The following is a 21,098-nucleotide window of genomic DNA, read 5'->3' on the forward strand; positions in this document are numbered from 1 at the left end:
TATAACTCTATAAGAGCAGATCCTGTAGCACCTCTAGGTCGAAAAAGTCTAGGCAATCAGGCAACCACACCTCCCATTCCACTTTCCTTCTACCTACCTGATCCTGTGGTTGTTAAATGCAAAGACAGTGAACTGACAGCTGTGAATGGAAGCGGATTTAAAAGCTGTGATAAGTCTGATACACTGAAAGACTGACCAACAGGCACAGATGTGTGGACTCTGGCTTGTGCAATATGTTGTATTTATTTATTGGATCATTCCAAGTTTAGGGAAGCAGGCAGCAGAAAAAAACAGACTTCACTACATGTTCCAACTACAGCCTCTGAGGAACAGGGCTTTACCAGGGTACAGGACCATTGAAACAGGGCTTTACGAGGGTTTAAGACCATTGAAACAGGGCTTTACCAGGGTATAAGACCATTGAAACAGGGCTTTACCAGGGTACAGGACCAGTGAAACAGGGTTTTACCAGAGTACAGGACCAGTGAAACAGGGTTTTACCAGGGTACAGGACCAGTGAAACAGGGTTTTACCAGGGTACAGGACCAGTGAAACAGGGTTTTACCAGGGTACAGGACCAGTGAAACAGGGTTTTACCAGGGTACAGGACCAGTGAAACAGGGTTTTACCAGGGTACAGGACCAGTGAAACAGGGTTTTACCAGGGTACAGGACCAGTGAAACAGGGTTTTACCAGGGTACAGGACCAGTGAAACAGGGTTTTACCAGGGTACAGGACCAGTGAAACAGATTCTGATACAGTAGGAGACCAGACAAGCTGAAATGACCTCTGAGCTTGAAGCCTTTTTTGAAAAAGTATTGTATATATAAAGGATCTACGTGCAGAGAGACAGAAAACATTGACCAAAGAACAAACATGTGTTTTTATTATAAGGAATATTTGTGTGATATAAAGTAATCAAAGGATTCATTCAGGAACAGGTGTGTAAAAAGAGTAGAGCCATATAGGGCCAGGTATTTCATGTATTCCAAATTCTCTTATTTTCTTTTTAAAACGTCTAAAATCCTCCTTTCAAATCAAGTTTTATTGGCCACATACATGTGTTTAGCAGATGTTATTGCAGGTGTCGCAAAATTATTGTGTTTCTAGTTCCCAACCGTGCAGTAATATCTAACAAGTAATATCTAACAATTACACAATACAATACTCTATACATACAAATCGAAAAAAAAATGAATGGAATTAAGAATATATAAACACTTATGTACATAGCTGTTCATGGTTTGATGTATTATGCAGTTTTTTTTCTCCCTTTTTTACAGATGTTTGTTGGCTACAGTTGAATGTGCATTAGGTTTGGCAAGAGTCATATTTAAGGTCTATGGCTTTGGGCCTGGATGTGTAATACCACTTTTAGACAGAGGGTGGCACTGTTGCACTCTACACAGGATTATAAAACTCTTCCAAAAAAAATGAACGGAGTAAACTTGTAGGGAGCAAAGGCCTCAGTTTGAGTTTCACCTCACAAAGGTCAGAATATCACTGAGAATGTAAATTTATGAATATATGTACATAAAATATATATGTATCTGTTATTAAGCCTGACTATAAAATATACATGTATCTGTTATTGAGCCTTATTATAAAATATATACTTCTTTTGAGTCTGACTATAAAATATATATTTATCTGTTGAGTCTGACTATAAAATATATATTTATCTGTTGATCCTGACTATAAAATATATATTTATCTGTTGAGCCTGACTATAAAATATATATTTATCTGTTGAGCCTGACTATAAAATATATATTCATCTGTTGAGTCTGACTATAATATATATCTGTACCTGTTATTGAGCCTGACTATGAAATATATGTTTATCTGTTGAGTCTGACTATAAAATATAGTGCTGTACAGAAACCCATCCTAAAACCCCAAACAGCAAGCAATGCAGGTGTAAAAGCACGGTGGCTAGGAAAAACTCCCCAGAACCCAGGAAGAAACCTAGAGAGGAACCAGACTATGAGGGGTGGCCAGTCCTCTTCTGGCTGTGCCGGGTGGAGATTATAACAGAACATGGCCAATATGTTCAAATGTACATAGATGACCAGCAGGGTCAAATAATAACAATCACAGTGGTTGTCGAGGGTGCAGCAGGTCAGCACCTCAGGAGTAAATGTCAGTTGGCTTTTCATAGCCGATCATCCAGAGTATCTCTACCGCTCCTGCTGTCTCTAGAGAGTTGAAAACAGCAGGTCTGGGACAGGTTGAAACTGGAGCAGCAGCATGGCCAGGTGAACTGGGAACAGCAAGGAGTCGTCAGGCCAGGTAGTCCTGAGGCATGGTCCTAGGGCTCAGGTCCTCCGAGAGAGAGAGAGAAAGAAAGAAAGAAAGAGAGAAAGACAGAAAGAAAGAGAGAGAGAGAGAGAGAGAATTAGAGAGAACATACTCAAATTCACACAGGACACCGGATAAGACAGGAGAAATACTCCAGATATAACAGACTGACCCTAGCGCCCGACACATAAACTCCTGCAGCATAAATACTGGAGGCTGAGACAGGAGGGGTCGGGAGACAATGTGGCCCCATCCGACGATACCCCCGGACAGGGCCAAACAGGCAGGCTATAACCCCACCCACTTTGCCAAAGCACAGCCCCCACACCACTAGAGGGATATCTTCAACCACCAACTTACCATCCTGAGACAAGGCCGAGTATAGCCCACAAAGATCTCCGCCACGGCACAACCCAAGGGGGGCGCCAACCCAGAAAGGAAGATCACGTCAGTGACTCAACCCACTCAAGTGACGCACCCCTCCTAGGGACGGCATGGAAGTGCACCAGTAAGCCAGTGACTCAGCCCCTGTAATAGGGTTAGAGGCAGAGAATCCCAGTGGAGAGAGGGGACTTGGCCAGGCAGAGACAGCAAGGGCAGTTCGTTGCTCCAGTGCCTTTCCGTTCACCTTCACACTCCTGGGCCAGACTACACTCAATCATAGGACCTACTGAAGAGATGAGTCTGCTAAATGACTTAAATGTAAATGTAAATGTAAATGAGTCTTCAATAAAGACTTAAAGGTTGAGACCGAGTCTGCGTCTTTCACATGGATAGGCAGACCATTCCATAAAAATGGAGCTCTATAGGAGAAAGCCCTGCCTCCAGCTGTTTGCTTAGAAATTCTAGGGACAATTAGGAGGCCTGCGTCTTGTGACCGTAGCGTACGTGTAGGTATGTACGGCAGGAGACCAAATCGGAAAAATGGATAGGAGCAAGCCCATGTAATGCTTTGTAGGTTAGCAGTAAAACCTTGAAATCAGCCCTTGCCTTAACAGGAAGCCAGTGTAGAGAGGCTAGCACTGGAGTAATATGATCAAATTTTTTGGTTCTAGTCAGGATTCTAGCAGCCGTGTTTAGCACTAACTGAAGTTTATTTAGTGCTTTATCCGGGTAGCCGGATATATATGTATCTATTATTAAGCCTGACTATAAAATATATGTGTATCTGTTATTAAACCTGACTATAAAATCTATATTTATATTTTTAGTCCAACTATTATATATATATATATATATCTGTTATTAAGCCTGACTATGAAATATATATTAATCTGTTGAGTCTGACTATAAAATATGTATTTACATATCTGTTATTGAGCCTGACTATGTTGAGTCTGACTATAAAATATATATGTATCTGTTATTAAACCTGACTATAAAATCTATATTTATCTGTTGAGCCTGACTATAAAATGTAGATTTATCTGTTATTGAGCCTGAATATAAAAGATAGATTTATCTGTTGAGCCTGACTATAAAATGTAGATTTATCTGTTGAGCCTGACTATAAAAGATAGATTTATCTGTTGAGCCTGACTATAAAAGATAGATTTATCTGTTGAGCCTGACTATAAAATGTAGATTTATCTGTTGAGCCTGACTATAAAAGATAGATTTATCTGTTGAGCCTGACTATAAAATGTAGATTTATATGTTATTTAGCCTGACTGTGTCTGTACTTGTTTCACATTTTTCTCTTGGACTTAGATAAAGTTTCAGTGGTCGGTGTTGGTTCAGATAGGACTTTGTCTTAGTAATAGTTCTGTATTTCAAGGTGAAAAGAGTTCTTCCGGTTTTAAAGGAAAAATATGTGTGTGCACACGTACGTGCGTGTGTGGGCTGTTCTGTGTTAAAGAATGCAGTTTGAATCTCCAGGATGTTTGTAGCTGAACTGAGAGTGACACACCTCTCTATTGATAGAGGGTAAAATCACACACACACACACACTTACACTCAGACATGTCAGCTATGTGAGTGTGTGTGTGTGTTGAATCGTAGCTGAAGCCTTCAGGCAGGAGATGGCCTCTCAGGTTGAAACTTGGGGAACCTGTTCTCATTTTCTGTCTCTTACGCTCGCCTTTCCTGTCTCTTCCTCTTTCTACCTCTCCTTTCCTGCCTCTTCCTCTTTCTACCTCTCCTTTCCTCTTTCTACCTCTCCTTTCCTCTTTCTACCTCTCCTTTCCTCTTTCTCTCTCTCCTTTCCTCTCTCTACCTCTCCTTTCCTCTTTCTACCTCTCCTTTCCTCTTTCTACCTCTCCTTTCCTCTTTCTACCTCGCCTTTCCTCTCTCTACCTCTCCTTTCCTCTTTCTACCTCTCATTTCCTGTCTCTTCCTCTTTCTACCTCTCCTTTCCTCTTTCTACCTCTCCTTTCCTATTTCTACCTCTCCTTTCCTCTTTCTACCTCTCCTTTCCTGTCTCTTCCTCTTTCTACCTCTCCTTTCCTATTTCTACCTCTCCTTTGCTCTTTCTACCTCTCCATTCCTCTCTCTTCCTCTTTCTACCTCTCCTTTCCTCTTTCTACCTCTCCTTTCCTGTCTCTTCCTCTTTCTACCTCTCCTTTCCTCTTTCTACCTCTCATTTCCTCTTTCTACCTCTCATTTCCTCTTTCTACCTCTCCTTTCCTGTCTCTTCCTCTTTCTACCTCTCCTTTCCTCTTTCTACCTCTCCTTTCCTCTTTCTACCTCTCCTTTCCTCTTTCTACCTCTCCTTTCCACCTCTCCGTTCATCTCTCTTCCTCTTTCTACCTCTCCTTTCCTCTTTCCACCTCTCCGTTCCTCTTTCTACCTCTCCTTTCCTCTTTCTACCTCTCCTTTCCTCTTTCTACCTCTCCTTTCCTGTCTCTTCCTCTTTCTACCTCTCCTTTCCTATTTCTACCTCTCCTTTCCTATTTCTACCTCTCCTTTCCTGTCTCTTCCTCTTTCTACCTCTCCTTTCCTCTTTCTACCTCTCCTTTCCACCTCTCCGTTCATCTCTCTTCCTCTTTCTACCTCTCCTTTCCTCTTTCTACCTCTCCGTTCCTCTTTCTACCTCGCCTTTCCTGTCTCTTCCTCTTTCTACCTCTCCTTTCCTGTCTCTTCCTCTTTCTACCTCTCCTTTCCTCTTTCTACCTCTCCTTTCCTGTCTCTTCGTCTTTCTACCTCTCCTTTCCTCTTTCTACCTCTCCTTTCCTATTTCTACCTCTCCTTTCCTCTTTCTACCTCTCCTTTCCTGTCTCTTCCTCTTTCTACCTCTCCTTTCCTATTTCTACCTCTCCTTTCCTCTTTCTACCTCTCCTTTCCTGTCTCTTCCTCTTTCTACCTCTCCTTTCCTATTTCTACCTCTCCTTTCCTCTTTCTACCTCTCCGTTCCTCTCTCTTCCTCTTTCTACCTCTCCTTTCCTGTCTCTTCCTCTTTCTACCTCTCCTTTCCTGTCTCTTCCTCTTTCTACCTCTCCATTCCTCTTTCTACCTCTCATTTCCTCTTTCTACCTCTCATTTCCTCTTTCTACCTCTCCTTTCCTGTCTCTTCCTCTTTCTACCTCTCCTTTCCTCTTTCTACCTCTCCTTTCCTCTTTCCACCTCTCCGTTCCTCTTTCTACCTCTCCTTTCCTCTTTCTACCTCTCCTTGCCTCTTTCTACCTCTCCTTTCCTCTTTCCACCTCTCCGTTCCTCTTTCTACCTCTCCTTTCCTCTTTCTACCTCTCCTTTCCTCTTTCTACCTCTCCTTTCCTGTCTCTTCCTCTTTCTACCTCTCCTTTCCTATTTCTACCTCTCCTTTCCTATTTCTACCTCTCCTTTCCTGTCTCTTCCTCTTTCTACCTCTCCTTTCCTCTTTCTACCTCTCCTTTCCTCTTTCTACCTCTCCTTTCCACCTCTCCGTTCATCTCTCTTCCTCTTTCTACCTCTCCTTTCCTCTTTCTACCTCTCCTTTCCTGTCTCTTCCTCTTTCTAACTCTCCTTTCCTGTCTCTTCCTCTTTCTACCTCTCCTTTCCTCTTTCTACCTCTCCTTTCCTCTTTCTACCTCTCATTTCCTCTTTCTACCTCTCCTTTCCTATTTCTACCTCTCCGTTCCTCTTTCTACCTCTCCTTTCCTGTCTCTTCCTCTTTCTACCTCTCTCTTCCTCTTTCTACCTCTCCTTTCCTCTTTCTACCTCTCCTTTCCTCTTTCTACCTCTCATTTCCTCTTTCTACCTCTCCTTTCCTATTTCTACCTCTCCGTTCCTCTTTCTACCTCTCCTTTCCTGTCTCTTCCTCTTTCTACCTCTCCTTTCCTGTCTCTTCCTCTTTCTACCTCTCCGTTCCTGTCTCTTCCTCTTTCTACCTCTCTCTTCCTCTTTCTACCTCTCCGTTCCTCTCTCTTCCTCTTTCTACCTCTCCTTTCCTGTCTCTTCCTCTTTCTACCTGTCCTTTCCTGTCTCCTCTTTCTACCTCTCCTTTCCTCTTTCTACCTGTCCTTTCCTATTTCTACCTCTCCTTTCCTGTCTCTTCCTCTTTCTACCTCTCCTTTCCTCTTTCTACCTCTCCTTTCCTCTTTCTAACTCTCCCTTCCTCTTTCTACCTCTCCTTTCCTCTTTCCACCTCTCCGTTCATCTCTCTTCCTCTTTCTACCTCTCCTTTCCTCTTTCTACCTCTCCGTTCCTCTTTCTACCTCTCCTTTCCTGTCTCTTCCTCTTTCTACCTCTCCTTTCCTGTCTCTTCCTCTTTCTACCTCTCCTTTCCTCTTTCTACCTCTCCTTTCCTGTCTCTTCCTCTTTCTACCTCTCCTTTCCTCTTTCTACCTCTCCTTTCCTCTTTCTACCTCTCCTTTCCTCTTTCTACCTCTCCTTTCCCGTCTCTTCCTCTTTCTACCTCTCCTTTCCTCTTTCTACCTCTCCTTTCCTCTTTCTACCTCTCCTTTCCTCTTTCGATCTCTCCTTTCCTGTCTCTTCCTCTTTCTACCTCTCCTTTCCTCTTTCTACCTCTCCTTTCCTGTCTCTTCCTCTTTCTACCTCTCTCTTCCTCTTTCTACCTCTCCTTTCCTCTTTCTACCTCTCCTTTCCTCTTTCTACCTCTCATTTCCTCTTTCTACCTCTCCTTTCCTCTTTCTACCTCTCCTTTCCTCTTTCTACCTCTCCGTTCCTCTCTCTTCCTCTTTCTACCTCTCCTTTCCTGTCTCTTCCTCTTTCTACCTCTCCTTTCCTGTCTCTTCCTCTTTCTACCTCTCCTTTCCTCTTTCTACCTCTCCTTTCCTGTCTCTTCCTCTTTCTACCTCTCCTTTCCTCTTTCTACCTCGCCTTTCCTCTTTCTACCTCTCCTTTCCTGTCTCTTCCTCTTTCTACCTCTCCTTTCCTCTTTCTACCTCTCCTTTCCTCTCTCTTCCTCTTTCTACCTCTCCTTTCCTCTTTCTACCTCTCCTTTCCTGTCTCTTCCTCTTTCTACCTCTCCTTTCCTGTCTCTTCCTCTTTCTACCTCTCCTTTCCTGTCTCTTCCTCTTTCTACCTCTCCTTTCCTCTTTCTACCTCTCCTTTCCCGTCTCTTCCTCTTTCTACCTCTCCTTTCCTCTTTCTACCTCTCCTTTCCTCTTTCTACCTCTCCTTTCCTGTCTCTTCCTCTTTCTACCTCTCCTTTCCTGTCTCTTCCTCTTTCTACCTCTCCTTTCCTCTTTCTACCTGTCCTTTCCTCTTTCTACCTCTCATTTCCTCTCTCTTCCTCTTTCTACCTCTCCTTTCTTTCTCAAGACCTGAGGAACAGTGGATCCAGACCATCACATGACCCATCACATGACAGTAGAGGATGAGGAGGTACATGCTCTCTCAACACATCTGAGTGTGTAGTTTGTGTGTAGTGTGTGTGTGTGTGTGTGTGTCCCTGAACTCGTGTTGGGAGTCAGTCTCCGTGCCCCGGGGAGTAACCCGTTAATCACTTGCTGCTGGACGATTTATTTCAAAAGAAAACAAAGAGAAAATGGAGAGAATGTGGAAAGAGAAGTGTGGGAGAGCATGGTGTGGGAATGTGATAGGAGAACATTATCACTGAGTAAAGGTTACATTGTTCACTGCTTTCTGACAGAGGGAGGGAGGGAGGGGGAGGGAGGGAGGGAGGGGGGGAGGGAGGGAGGGAGGGAGGGGGAGAATGGGAGGAAAAGGGGTAGAAAGAGCGAAGGCTTCGGGTGAGTAAAAGATCTGGATCAACATAAAGACAGTCTGTATCTAAGGGCTCAGACACTGAGTCAGACCCCCCCAGACACACACACACTCTGACATCCCCCACATATGGTATGTAATTGTATCTCATAGAGCTCACCCCTCTCTACCCCTCTCTCCTTGATTCCTGAAGTGAAATGAGGCATTGAGTTAGCAGCTCCTATTACAATAGTGCTAGTTAACACACACACACACACAGTAACACACACACGGTAACACAAATCTAGTTGTATTATACATTATTGTTTTGTTTACTCAACTTTTCGGTCCAAACGTTAACTGAACAAAAAAAATTGTCCCAAATCTTTAGAAGAATTCAGTCAATTTTAAATGATGTTTTTGATCATATGTTCATTTAACACTTGGAACGAAGAGTAAACAACAACAAAAAGCTGTGGTACCAGTTACTTTATAATAATGAGATGAAACAACTACACTGGCAAAATCTAAACACAACATGTACATTTTCATGAGCTGAAATAAAAAAGATCTCAGAAATGTTCCACACACACAAAAAGCTCATTTCTCTCAAATGTTGTTGACATATTTGTTTAGATAAGATAAGATAATCCATTCACCTGACAGGTGTGGCATATCAAGAAGCTGATTAAACAGCATGCACATCACACAGGTGCACCTTGTGCTGTGGCCAATAAAAGGCAGTTTTGTCACACAACACAATGGCACAGATGTCTCAAGTTTTGAGGGAGTGTGCAATTGGCATGCTGACTGCAGGAAGATCCACCAGAGCTGTCGCCAGATAATTTTATGTTCATTTCACTAACATAAGCTGCCTCCAATGTCGTTCTAGAGAAGGGGGGGGGGCTGAGGAGCGTTCCTGTCTGTAATAAAGCCATTTTGTGGAGAAAAACTAATTTTGATTGGCTGAACCTGGCTCCGAAGTGGGTGGGCCTGGCTGCCAAGTGGTTGAGCCTATGCCCTCCCAGACCCACCCATGGCTGCGCCCCTGCCCAGTCATGTGAAATCCATAATTTAGGGACTAATGAATTCATTTCAATTGACAGATTTTCTTACATGAACTGTTAACCCAGCAAAATCTTAGAAATGGTTGTATGTTGCGTTTATATTTTTGTTCAGTATAGGTTTTTACTGTGCACACACACACACAGAGTCTGTAGATCATCTTTAGGAGCACATTGTGTCTCAGTTGGGGCTTTTCCTGGCGTCAGCGAAAATAAACGATGCCAAAAACAGAACTCTGGAAAACCCCAAATTTCCTCTTCGGCCATTGGTCAGTTCTCTGCTTTCCCAATCGTTCAATTGGCCCATTATATTGTCTCCCTCGTCCCACCCCCCTGGGGTGTGCATGTGCCAGATAAACTGCCATGGTCATGGTCAGTGTGTGTGTGTGTGTGTGTGTGTGTGTTATAGAGCCATTTGATTGGCTGAATTGTTTAGCTGGGAGAGAATTCTGAGGAGGTCATGTCAACACCAAGGTGTAGAGGGAGAGAGGGGGAGGGGAGGGAGAGAGAGAGGATGGATGGATGGAGGTAGAATAGATGGAGAGAGATAGAATAGATGGAGAGAGGTAGGATGGATGGAGAGAGGTAGGATGTATGGAGAGAGGTAGGATGGATGGAGAGAGGATGGAGAGAGGTAGGATGGATGGAGAGAGGTAGGATGGATGGAGAGAGGCAGAATGGATGGAGAGGGGTAGGATGATGGAGAGAGGTAGGATGGATGGAGAGAGGTAGAATGGATGGAGAGAGGACTGAGGTAAGAAAGAGGTGGAGTATGAGAGGTTGAGAGAGGGGAAGGGTAGAGGGGGAGGGGAAGAGAGGCAGGGGGAGAGAGGAAGGGGGAGAGATGGGAAGGGAAGAGAGGGAGAGGAAGAGATAGGAGGGGAGAGAGGAAGGGGAGAGAGGCAGGGGAAGAGAGGCAGGGGGAGAGAGGCAGGGGGAGAGATGGGAAGGGAAGAGAGGGAGAGGAAGAGAGGGGAGGTGAAGAGAGGGAGAGGAAGAGATAGGAGGGTAGAGAGGAAGGGGGAGAGAAGGAGGGGAAGGGGGAGGAAAGGAGGGGAAGAGAGGGAGGGGAAGAGATAGGAGGGGAGAGAGGAAGGGGGAGAGAAGGAGGGGAAGAGAGGGAGGGGGAGAGACGGAGGGGAAGAAAGGGAGGGGGAGAGAAGGAGGGGAAGAGAGGGAGGGGGAGAGAAGGAGGGGAAGAGAGGGAGGGGGAGAGAAGGAGGGGAAGAGAGGGAGGGGAAGAGATGGGAAGGAAAGAAAGGCAGAGGAACAGAGGCAGAGAGGGGTGTGGGAAGGGAAGAGAGGGGAGGGGAAGAGAGAGAGGGGAAGAGAGTGGGGAGTGAGGTGGGAGAGAGGGGAAGAGAGTGGGGAGTGAGGTGGGAGAGAGGGGAAGAGAGAGGGAAAGAGAAAGAGGGGAAGAGAGCAAATAGTCAAGTTCCTTTAAAAAAGTGATTTTGGGGTGGACATTGTGTGTGGTATGTGTGTGTACGTAACATCATAGATAAACTGAGACTAGCCACTCTCAGCAGGGATAACAATTTTTTTAATGATTAACTAGGTAAGTCAGTTAAGAACAAATTCTTATTTACAATGACGGCCTCCCTCGGGCCAAACCCTAACCTGGACGATGCTGGGCCAATTGTGCACCGCCCTATGAGACTCCACTACGCCACTCGAGGGCCCCATATAATAGTGATGATGACTCTATGACTCAGACCTCCCCAAGTCCCCCTGGATGAGACAGACCCAGACCTCCCCAAGTCCCCCTGGATGAGACAGACCCAGACCTCCCCAAGTCCCCCTGGATGAGACAGACCCAGACCTCCCCAAGTCCCCCTGGATGAGACAGACCCAGACCTCCCCAAGTCCCCCTGGATGAGACAGACCCAGACCTCCCCAAGTCCCCCTGGATGAGACAGACCCAGACCTCCCCAAGTCCCCCTGGATGAGACAGACCCAGACCTCCCCAAGTCCCCCTGGATGAGACAGACCCAGACCTCCCCAAGTCCCCTGGATGAGACAGACCCAGACCTCCCCAAGTCCCCTGGATGAGACAGACCCAGACCTCCCCAAGTCCCCCTGGATGAGACAGACCCAGACCTCCCCAAGTTCCCCCGGATGAGACAGACCCAGACCTCCCCAAGTCCCCCTGGATGAGACAGACCCAGATCTCCCCAAGTCCCCCTGGATGAGACAGACCCAGACCTCCCCACGTCCCCCTGGATGAGACAGACCCAGACCTCCCCAAGTCCCCCTGGATGAGACAGACCCAGACCTCCCCAAGTCCCCCTGGATGAGACAGACCCACACATCCCCACGTCCCCCTGGATGAGACAGACCCAGGCCTCCCCAATCCCCCTGGATGAGACAGACCCAGACCTCCCCAAGTCCCCCCCGGATGAGACAGACCCAGACACACACACACCAGTGCCTCTAGCTTTTTTGGGTCCCTAAGGGAGATTTAAAATAATTTCATGCAATCCTACTCATTTTGGGGTGAGAGAAACTGCAGCAGTTTTAAAGCTAATTTCCTGCTATTCACATTTTGCCATGACTTATTCCATGTTCATATGATATCTGAGTGAGAGTGACTAACTAAATCAATAAGGCCCCCCTGGAGGTCAGGGCCCCAGGGCACATTCCCTGCGTGCCCGGTTGGTCAATTAGTGCTGATTAGGCCTACTACAAGGTTTATAGCTAGACTAGTTTACCTAGCAATCTAAAGAAGAAATCTGACATGGGATAACTGAGTGACTGACATAACAAGAAAAAGCTGCTGATGCGCTACCAAATGTCGAAATTGCACATTGTGCGTTCTACTATTTTAACTCTCAACAGTAAGTTGAGACCCCAACGGAGTTCCTAAAAATGGGGGCCCGACCGACCAAAAAAAACCGCCCGAGCACATATTGAGGCCAGATGTTTAAGATACAGAACTGAGAAACAAGGTCCATTTATTAACCAGACACAAAAATCCTGTTTCTCTTTTAGAATAGAACAATGGAATAATAAAAACGTAACTTATTGACACGCTATACGTCTATGCCTACAAAGAAAGAAGTGCAGATGTTGGTAGGCCGAACATAGATATGTTGTCTATATCTATGTAGCAAACTGACTTCCTAGCGTAATAATAATTGCATTCCAGGTTTGGTTTATTTTTTAGCCAGAACCGAAAGTTCCTCCAATACTTTTTCTTCACCGTGGCTTTGCATGCTGTCCTGACAATTACTTTCCCTCTCCTCCCTCTGCCTCTCACTCTCTCACTCTTTGCTGGAGGGAGGGGGGACAGAAGTTAGCTACCTTCTACTCCGTTTTTGTTCTGGAACCGGAGCGGAACAGAGAAGGGCGCGAGGCGGTGTTCGGTATGGCGGGAGGCTCAAGCGGCGTCTCATTTCTCGGGGTTCTGCTGCTCGCTGCGATTCTGGTGCAGACCGTGGCCGTTACTGTCACCGTGCTATACTTCACTAATGTTCTCAACACGGTAAGAACCGGGTGAAAAATAGGAGTAGCAAAAATACACTTACCATATAAGGTCGCTTGATGGAGCTTGGATATTGCAGTGTTATGACTATTCCATTGGCTCCATTGTTTCGGGCAAACTAAATGATGTATGTTGAAAGTATTTTAAATTAATTTGATCCAGGCTTGATATGGGTTGTTTACCTTGTGATTATGCGATGTTGTGCTGTGCTGTGCTAAATCGCACACAGTCGGAGAAAGTAGTTCTGTTCCAATAAAGCTTTTGCATGAAAAGTTGTTGCTCTGCAAATGATTTCCCTGACTTGTTTGTTGGTTGTAATAAACATTGCCTGCGCGTGCAGCGAACGCTCAGTGCATTCTGTAAGATAAGGAGTGTTTGTGTTGTAGTGATGTGATGTGCCCTGGGAATAAGGAAGTTCTATGCAGAGAACTGCAGAAGGTTAGTGCTGTCTGGAAGCCTTGGGATGTCCCTAGCCTAAACCCTAACCTTAACCCGAACCCCTACATTACCCCCTAACTTACTCTAACCCTAAACATTTTAAAGTTAAACTTCAATGGGGTAACATTAGTTAGGACATCCCAAGGATCCCGGAGAGCAAAAGATTGACTGCAAGAAAACTTTGTTGATATGCCAATTGTCCAATGGTATTGTTTTCTTATTGTTTAACCTTGTTTTAGCAGGGAACATTAAGTGTATTCTAAGTGCATTGTCCAAGTGGTGTTGAAATTGTAAATGTTTGACTATTGTTAGGCTCTTTGTGTTCTCTCATGCAGCTGTGTAACCTGGATTCTTTCCATAATGATTGAGCAACAATGCTGACTCTCCCTCTCTGCTTCCCTGTACTCTCCCTCTCTCCACCTCCCTGTACTCCCCCTCTCTCTGCTTCCCTGTACTCTCCCTCTCTCCACTTCCCTGTACTCCCCCTCTCTCTGCTTCCCTGTACTCCCCCTCTCTGCTTCCCTGTACTCCCCCTCTCTCCGCTTCCCTGTATCCCCCTCTCTCCGCTTCCCTGTACTCCCCTCTCCGCTCTCTCCGCTTCCCTGTACTCCCCCTCTCTCCGCTTCCCTGTATCCCCCTCTCCGCTTCCCTGTATCCCCTCTCTCCGCTTCCCTGTACTCCCCTCTCTCCGCTTCCCTGTATCCCCTCTCTCCGCTTCCCTGTACTCGCCCTCTCTCCGCTTGTCTGTACTCCCCCTCTCTCCGCTTGTCTGTCTGTCTGTCAGTGAGTGAGTGAGTGAGTGAGTGAATGAGTGAGGGAGTAGGATCAGTGGTTATGGCTGTTAATCATTACCAACCTGTATACAACAGGAAACTGAAACCTAAAGAACAGCGACAGAGAAATGTTATGAAGACGTGTACAGACAGACACTCCATTTGAACATGGCAATATTCCTTTGATTACAGTGTAACTTGAGGAAGTGAAGTAAACAACTGTTTATGATGCAGTGTTCTCAACTCTGGTCCCCCAAGAATCCCTAACAACGTTAGCCTACACTCTTTGTTGTTCAGTGGAAGGAGGTGTGTAGTATTTAATTGTGTGTGTTGTTCAGATGAAGGAGATGTTTGCAAGGAGCAGTGTGTCGTGTCTGACACGGGCCGACCTCAGAAGGGGACACGTACGCTCCTCCACCGAGGGGAGAGGAGACCCCTGCTGGCAGGTCACACAGCAACTACACATCCTCATAGAGAAGGTAACACACATCCTCATAGAGAAGGTAACACACATCCTCATAGAGAAGGTAACACACACCCTCATAGAGAAGGTAACACACACCCTCACAGAGAAGGTAACACACACCCTCATAGAGAAGGTAACACACACCCTCATAGAGAAGGTAACACACACCCTCATAGAGAAGGTAACACACACCCTCATAGAGAAGGTAACACACACCCTCATAGAGAAGGTAACACACACCCTCATAGAGAAGGTAACACACCCTCACAGAGAAGGTAACACACACCCTCATAGAGAAGGTAACACACACCCTCATAGAGAAGGTAACACACACCCTCATAGAGAAGGTAACACACACCCTCATAGAGAAGGTAACACACACCCTCATAGAGAAGGTAACACACACCCTCATAGAGAAGGTAACACACACCCTCATAGAGAAGGTAACACACATCCTCATAGAGAAGGTAACACACATCCTCATAGAGAAGGTAACACACACCCTCATAGAGAAGGTAACACACATCCTCATAGAGAAGGTAACACACATCCTCATAGAGAAGGTAACACACACCCTCATAGAGAATGTAACACACACCCTCATAGAGAAGGTAACACACATCCTCATAGAGAAGGTAACAGACATCCTCATCGAGTAGATATCCGCCTCGCAGGGTCCCAGGTCTTCTGATTGGACGGAGGGGCTCCATATATAATATACCACTATCCACAGATCTAGGATAAGATTACTCACCCTTAATCCTAACCTTAACCAAACGCAAAACTGACCAAAGATCAGCAACTTCACTCGCCTCAGAAAAGTTTCAGACATACAATGGGGTCTTTGTAGTGCAGTCTGGGATGGGATCCACTGTGGTTTAATCAGCACTGGAATGTACTCACCTGGCCAGAGACACACTCACACACACTGTTTTCAAGAAGGTTTGGGCTTTTATTTGAAATATGTTAAATAAATTGTCTTTCTCTTCCTTCTCTCTCCGTCTTTCTGTCTGCCTCTGTCTGTCACCCCTCTCTCTCTCTCTCTCTCTCTCTCTCTCTCTCTCTCTGTCTGTCTCTCCCCCTTCTCTCTCTATCTGTCTCTCTCTCTCTTCAGTCTTTGTCTCAGCGATATCAGAGGGAGATCTCCTCAGCAGTTAGAGGTGAGATAATGACCTGTCTGACCTATAGAACTAGGACAAAGAACTAGGGCAAAACGGCACCCTGTTCCCTGTCGGACTGGGATTTGCATTAGTAAAGCTAACATAGTAATAAGTAAGCAAGCCTTGTTCAGAGGGCAGGAGTGAGGAGCCTATCTCCAGTTTCTGTAGCGTGAGGAGGCTTGATGTACAACTTCCAGCTATGGACAGGACGCTAGTAAACTACTACATACAAGTAACCTTTAACGGGAATGTCCATTTTACAGGTTTTATGTTGTTATCCCTGACAGATGTTTGACTAGGACAACTAATTGATGTTCTAGCTCTCTCTCTGTCAGATGAGGTGTCCAGGGTGTTGCCCTCACTGGTGATGGAGGACCAGGCTCCTTCTCGCCCCAAAATCGCTGCCCACGTCACTGGCAGCTTGGCTCCTAAAGCAGAGAGGGAGGGAGGAGGTGAGACCTATTTCAATGTTCACCCTTCACACTCTGCAACTACGCCAGTGACACTGTGTGTGTGTGTGTGTGTGTGTTTGTGTATAACCCTGTGAAGCCTGGTGTTAAGAGTTTGATGAATGCAGGTTAGACTCTGCGGCCATGTGTCTCACACCTGTGTGTGCTGTGTTCTTCAGGTGTGCGTGTGTACACTTCAGAGAGAGGGGAGAGGAGAGCTTCAAAGTGATTCCATATCACTACAGTAATTAGTAATACAGACAGCAAGCAGTATGTATCCCATGTGAGCTTTTATCCCAGTGGTAGATCTGGTAGAATGCACCAGCCCTGAACAGACTGACAGCTCGCTGTGAAGTGTTCCATTTATAGCCCAGGCCTAGTCTGTAGACATACACTATTTTATTGTTTTGCCATTTATGTCATCTTATAACACACTTTCAATAATATATATTGAGGGAATTGAGGCCATTTACACTTAGTGGACAAAACATTAAGAACATCTACTCTTTCCATGCCCAGGTGAATCCAGGTGAAAGCTATGATCCCTTATTGATGTCACTTGTTAAATCTACTTCAATCAGTGTAGATGAAGGGGAGGAGACAGGTTAAAGAGGGATATTTAAGCCATGAGACATGGATTGTGTGTGTGCCAATCAGAGGATGAATGGGCAAGACAAAAGATTTAAATGTCTTTGAATAGGGTATGTTAGTAGGTGCCAGGCGCACAGGTTTGTGTCAAGAATTGCAACGATGCTGGGTTTTTCACCATCAACAGTTTCCCTTGTGTATCAAGAATGGTCCACCACCCAAAGGACATCCAGCCAACTTGATATTGGAGCATTGGAGTCAACATGGGCCAGAGTCCCTGTAGAACACTTTCGACACCTTGTAGAGTTCATGCCCCGACGATTTGAGGCTGTTCTGAGGGCAAAAGGGTGTTGCACAATATCTTCCTAATATTGCGCAACACACAATATTAGGGAGACGTTCCTAATGTTTCGTATACTCACTGTCCGTAGACTGTTCTATTCTCAACCAATTCTATTGTATTATGTCTTAAGACCTAGCTCTGTCCAACTCCTGACCCTTGACCCTGCCTACTATCGCCTTTCTCCTTCCTGTCTGGCCACAGGTTCCCCGGGGCAGCGTGTGCAGGGGCAGAAGATCTCATGGTGGGAGGGGCATAATGGGCTGGCATTCCTTCAGGAAGTCCGATTGGTTGACGGGGAGCTGGTGGTGCCTCGCCCAGGACTCTATTATATCTATGCCCAGACCTACTTCAGACACACCCACCCCGAGGGAGAGGAGGGGGAGGAAGAGGACAGGGAGCAGAGGGGGAGACCCATGCTGCAGTATGTCTATAAGAAAGTGAGTTCACGATGCCACGGTCGTGTTCAACATTTGTCCTATAAGAACGTTTGTTTTTAACATTTTGGATAGCTAGAGTTGAAGTCGGAAGTTTACATACACCTTAGCCAAATACATTTAAACTCAGTTTTTCACAATTCCTGACATTTAATCCAAGTAAAAATTCCCTGTCTTTGGTCAGTTAGGATCACCACATTATTTTAAGAATGTGAAATGTCAGAATAATAGTAGACAGAATGATTTATTTCAGCTTTTATTTCATTCATTACATTCCTAGTGGGTCAGACGTTTACATACACTCAATTCGTATTGGGTAACATTGCCTTTAAATTGTTTAACTTGGGTCAAACATTTTGGGTAGCCTTCCACAAGCTTCCCACAATAAGTTGGGTGAATTTTGTCCCATTCCTCCTGACAGAGCTGGTGTAACTGAGTCAGGTTTGTAGGCCTCCTTGCTCGCACACGCTTTTTCAGTTCTGCCCACAAATGCTCTATAGGATTGAGTTCAGGGCTTTGTGATGGCCACTCCAATACCTTGACTTTGTGGTCCTTAAGCCATTTTGCCACAACTTTGGAAGTATGCTTGGGGTCATTGTCCATTTGGAAGACCTATTTGCGACCAAGCTTTAACTTCCTGACTGATGTCTTGAGATGTTGCTTCAATATAGCCACGTAATTTTCTTCCCTCATGATACCACCTATTTTGTGAAGTGCACCAGTCCCTCCTGCAGCAAAGCACCTCCACAACATGATGCTGCCACCCCCATGCTTCACGGTTGGGATAGTGTTCTTCGGCTTGCAACCATCCCCCTTTTTCCTCCAAACATAACGATGCTCATTATGGCCAAAAAGTTATATTTTTGTTTCATCAGACCAGAGGAAATTTCTCTATTGTCTCCATGTGTAGTTGCAAACGGTAGTTTGGCTTTTTTGTGGCGGTTTTGGAGCAGTGGCTTCTTCCTTGCGGAGCGACCTTTCAGGTTATGTCGACATAGGACTCGTTTTACTGTGGATATAGATGCTTTTGAACCTGTTTCCTCCAGCATCTTCACAAGGTCCTTTTCTGTTCTGGGATTGATTTGCACTTTTTGCACCAAAGGATGTTCGTCTCTAGGAGACAGAACGCATCTCCTTCCTGAGCGGTATGATGGCTGCGTGGTCCCATGGTGTTTATACTTACGTACTATTGTTTGTTCAGATGAATGTGGTCCCTTCAGGCGTTTGGAAATTGCTCCCAAGGATGAACCAGACTTGTGAAGGTCTACAATTTTTTTCTGAGGTCTTGGCTGATTTCTTTTGATTTTCCCATGATGTCAAGCAGAGGCACCGAGTTTGAAGGTAGGCCTTGAAATACATCCACAGGTACACCTCCAAATGACTCAAATTATGTCAGAAGCCTCTAAAGCCATTTCATAATTTTCAGGAATTTTCAAGCTGTTTAAAAGGCACAGTCAACTTAGTGTATGTAAACTTATGATCCACAGGAATTGTGATACAGTGAATTATACGTGAAATAATCTCTGTAAACAATTGTTGGAAAAATTACTTGTGTCATGCACAAAGTAGATGTCCTAACCGACTTGCCAAAGCTATAGTTTGTTAACAAGAAATTTGTGGAGTGGTTGAGACACGAGTTTTAATGACTCCAACCGTATATGATATCGTGAGAGTTTATGGAAGGTAGTTGTAGTGATGGTGCTGTCTCCTCCACCAGGTGTCCTCCTACCCGGTACCCATCCTGCTGATGAAGACAAGCAGGACCTCCTGCTGGTCCCGGGACTCCCAGTTTTCTCTGCACTCCGCCCACCAGGGGGGGCTGTTCCCATTGGCTGCCGGAGATCACCTCCTCGTCACCGTTAGCAATGCCTCCGCCATCGACATGGATGAGAGGAGCAGCTTCTTCGGGGCTTTCCTGGTCAGCTAGAGGTCAGGGGTTCGTCTGTATGGTGACTCAGAGGGCTGGAACCTGGGATACACACTGTTTGGGAGCCATGTGTGTGTGCTGACAAATCATTTGAGAGCTGTGTGTGTGTGTGTGTGTTGTACAAAGCTTTAAGCTCTGCGACCCTGCTGGACATGTGAGCGGAGCTTGTGTGGTTATCCAACCACACCCAGGTGCCTAGGATCCAGCCTTCGCTCATGGCTCATCCAATGAGCTGTGTCCAAGCCCAGCAGGCCTGTGTTGATTGGATGAAAAGCAGCTGAGTGGCGTGAGGTAGGGGTTCAACATCTGCTTTAGAACTTCATTGGACAAATTACCAATAATCAACCAATGAAAAGTGAGGCGATGATTGTGAATAAGTCTTAGTACTCTTTTCATCTGTCCTAAAAGGATGAGTCTCCTTCTCCTGTTTGTCTGAACTCAGATGATTTTAATGTAAATATGAACGTGGGGTGTTTGTGTTGTGGTTCTGTGTTATAACTGTATGGACATTGAATGTTTGATTGTAGCCTGTCATATTTTTAACACGACCCCAAGCTCTGACCTGAGTAACACCGCCTGCGACCACACATTCAATACAGCACTTTTCCACTTTGTTTCACAGTATAGATGTTTAAGGCCATGACCCAGGAGGCCTACTGTACTGTAGCCCAGACCGACTGTCACTATGGGAACCAGTGTTAGGACATGGGTAATATTCACTTTACTAAAAGATTTACTGATTCTCCCGACAGATGATGGACTGATGTATATATCCATAGTTACAGACAAGCGGAGAGGTCTGGACAGGGTTACCAGTTAACCCGCCTCACTGGAGGGGGGGTTTGAGTCATTTTACCGTTCGTTCATGACTCCTGTAGATCCAGATATGTGTGTGGCTGTGGAAGTGAACATGGAGACACACACTAAATAGGTTGTTGATGTTAATCACTTGTGCTCGAGTCCAACTGCTCTCATGTTCATGTAGAAAACATGTCTGTAAATGTGCACAATAAAGACACCAAAGAAACTAATATAGGCTACCATCGCTTGTAGTCATGTATAGCAGTAAGCATTCAGTACCAATCTATCACAACAAAACAGACTTGGGTCAAGGCGTCTTATGTGTGGACATTATCTCACGCCACCTGCTGGTGGGTAGATGTTACTGACTACTAGTGGTCATACTAAAGACTGCAGGTGACCTGACTACACAGGACAAAGGAGGGTGGAGGTATGCATTGTGCATGGTAAGTCATGTGAAGCAATTTGTGATTATTTTATTGGACTTTAAATACTCTATTTCATTTTGCTTTGGTGTAAGTGTCAAAAATAAACAACACAACTTAGGTTTTGATTTTCTTTTTTGTGGAAATATGTTCCATGTATATTACAGGTTTTTAATGCCCGAGGGAAACAAAACGACAGCTGGAGACAGCAGAAACTAATAGGACAGGGACATCATTTAGACAGAACCGCCCACACCGGATTTGATAGGCTGACAGTTGGAGTGGGTGTGGCCCACTAGGTTAGGTGACATCCAATAAATACTGCAAATGTTTGTTAATGTAACTTATAAAATATATCATA

At 45.3% G+C, this 21,098-nt stretch overlaps 1 protein-coding gene and 1 long non-coding RNA gene across 4 annotated transcripts; one reads left to right on the forward strand and one right to left on the reverse strand.

Moving 5' to 3' along the window:
- Window positions 1-869: 869 nt before the first annotated feature.
- On the reverse strand, window positions 870-13,614 carry LOC135572165 (uncharacterized). Its single transcript, XR_010464045.1, has 2 exons — window positions 12,977-13,614; window positions 870-2,325 (listed from the first exon to the last, which is right to left on the reverse strand). It is a non-coding gene; the product is annotated as an uncharacterized LOC135572165 (long non-coding RNA).
- LOC115131017 (tumor necrosis factor ligand superfamily member 10-like) lies at window positions 12,502-20,858 on the forward strand. 3 transcript variants are annotated; one of them, XM_065019322.1, is made up of 7 exons: window positions 12,502-12,933; window positions 14,483-14,623; window positions 15,725-15,770; window positions 16,091-16,222; window positions 17,352-17,587; window positions 18,786-18,925; window positions 19,302-19,390. In XM_065019322.1, the coding sequence occupies exons 1-6, from the start codon at window positions 12,817-12,819 to the stop codon at window positions 18,885-18,887; spliced, it is 774 nt and encodes a 257-aa protein (XP_064875394.1). In that variant the 5' UTR covers window positions 12,502-12,816; the 3' UTR covers window positions 18,888-18,925; window positions 19,302-19,390. The 3 variants fall into 3 exon arrangements, with proteins under 3 accessions (XP_064875394.1, XP_064875392.1, XP_064875393.1); XM_065019320.1 differs by lacking the exon at window positions 18,786-18,925 and having other exon boundaries at window positions 12,514-12,933; window positions 19,302-20,858; XM_065019321.1 differs by lacking the exon at window positions 18,786-18,925 and having other exon boundaries at window positions 12,518-12,933; window positions 16,106-16,222; window positions 19,302-20,858.
- The last annotated feature ends 240 nt before the right edge of the window (window positions 20,859-21,098 follow it).

Source organism: Oncorhynchus nerka, linkage group LG6, assembly GCF_034236695.1.
Source record: "Oncorhynchus nerka isolate Pitt River linkage group LG6, Oner_Uvic_2.0, whole genome shotgun sequence".
Taxonomy (NCBI): Eukaryota; Metazoa; Chordata; class Actinopteri; order Salmoniformes; family Salmonidae; genus Oncorhynchus; species Oncorhynchus nerka.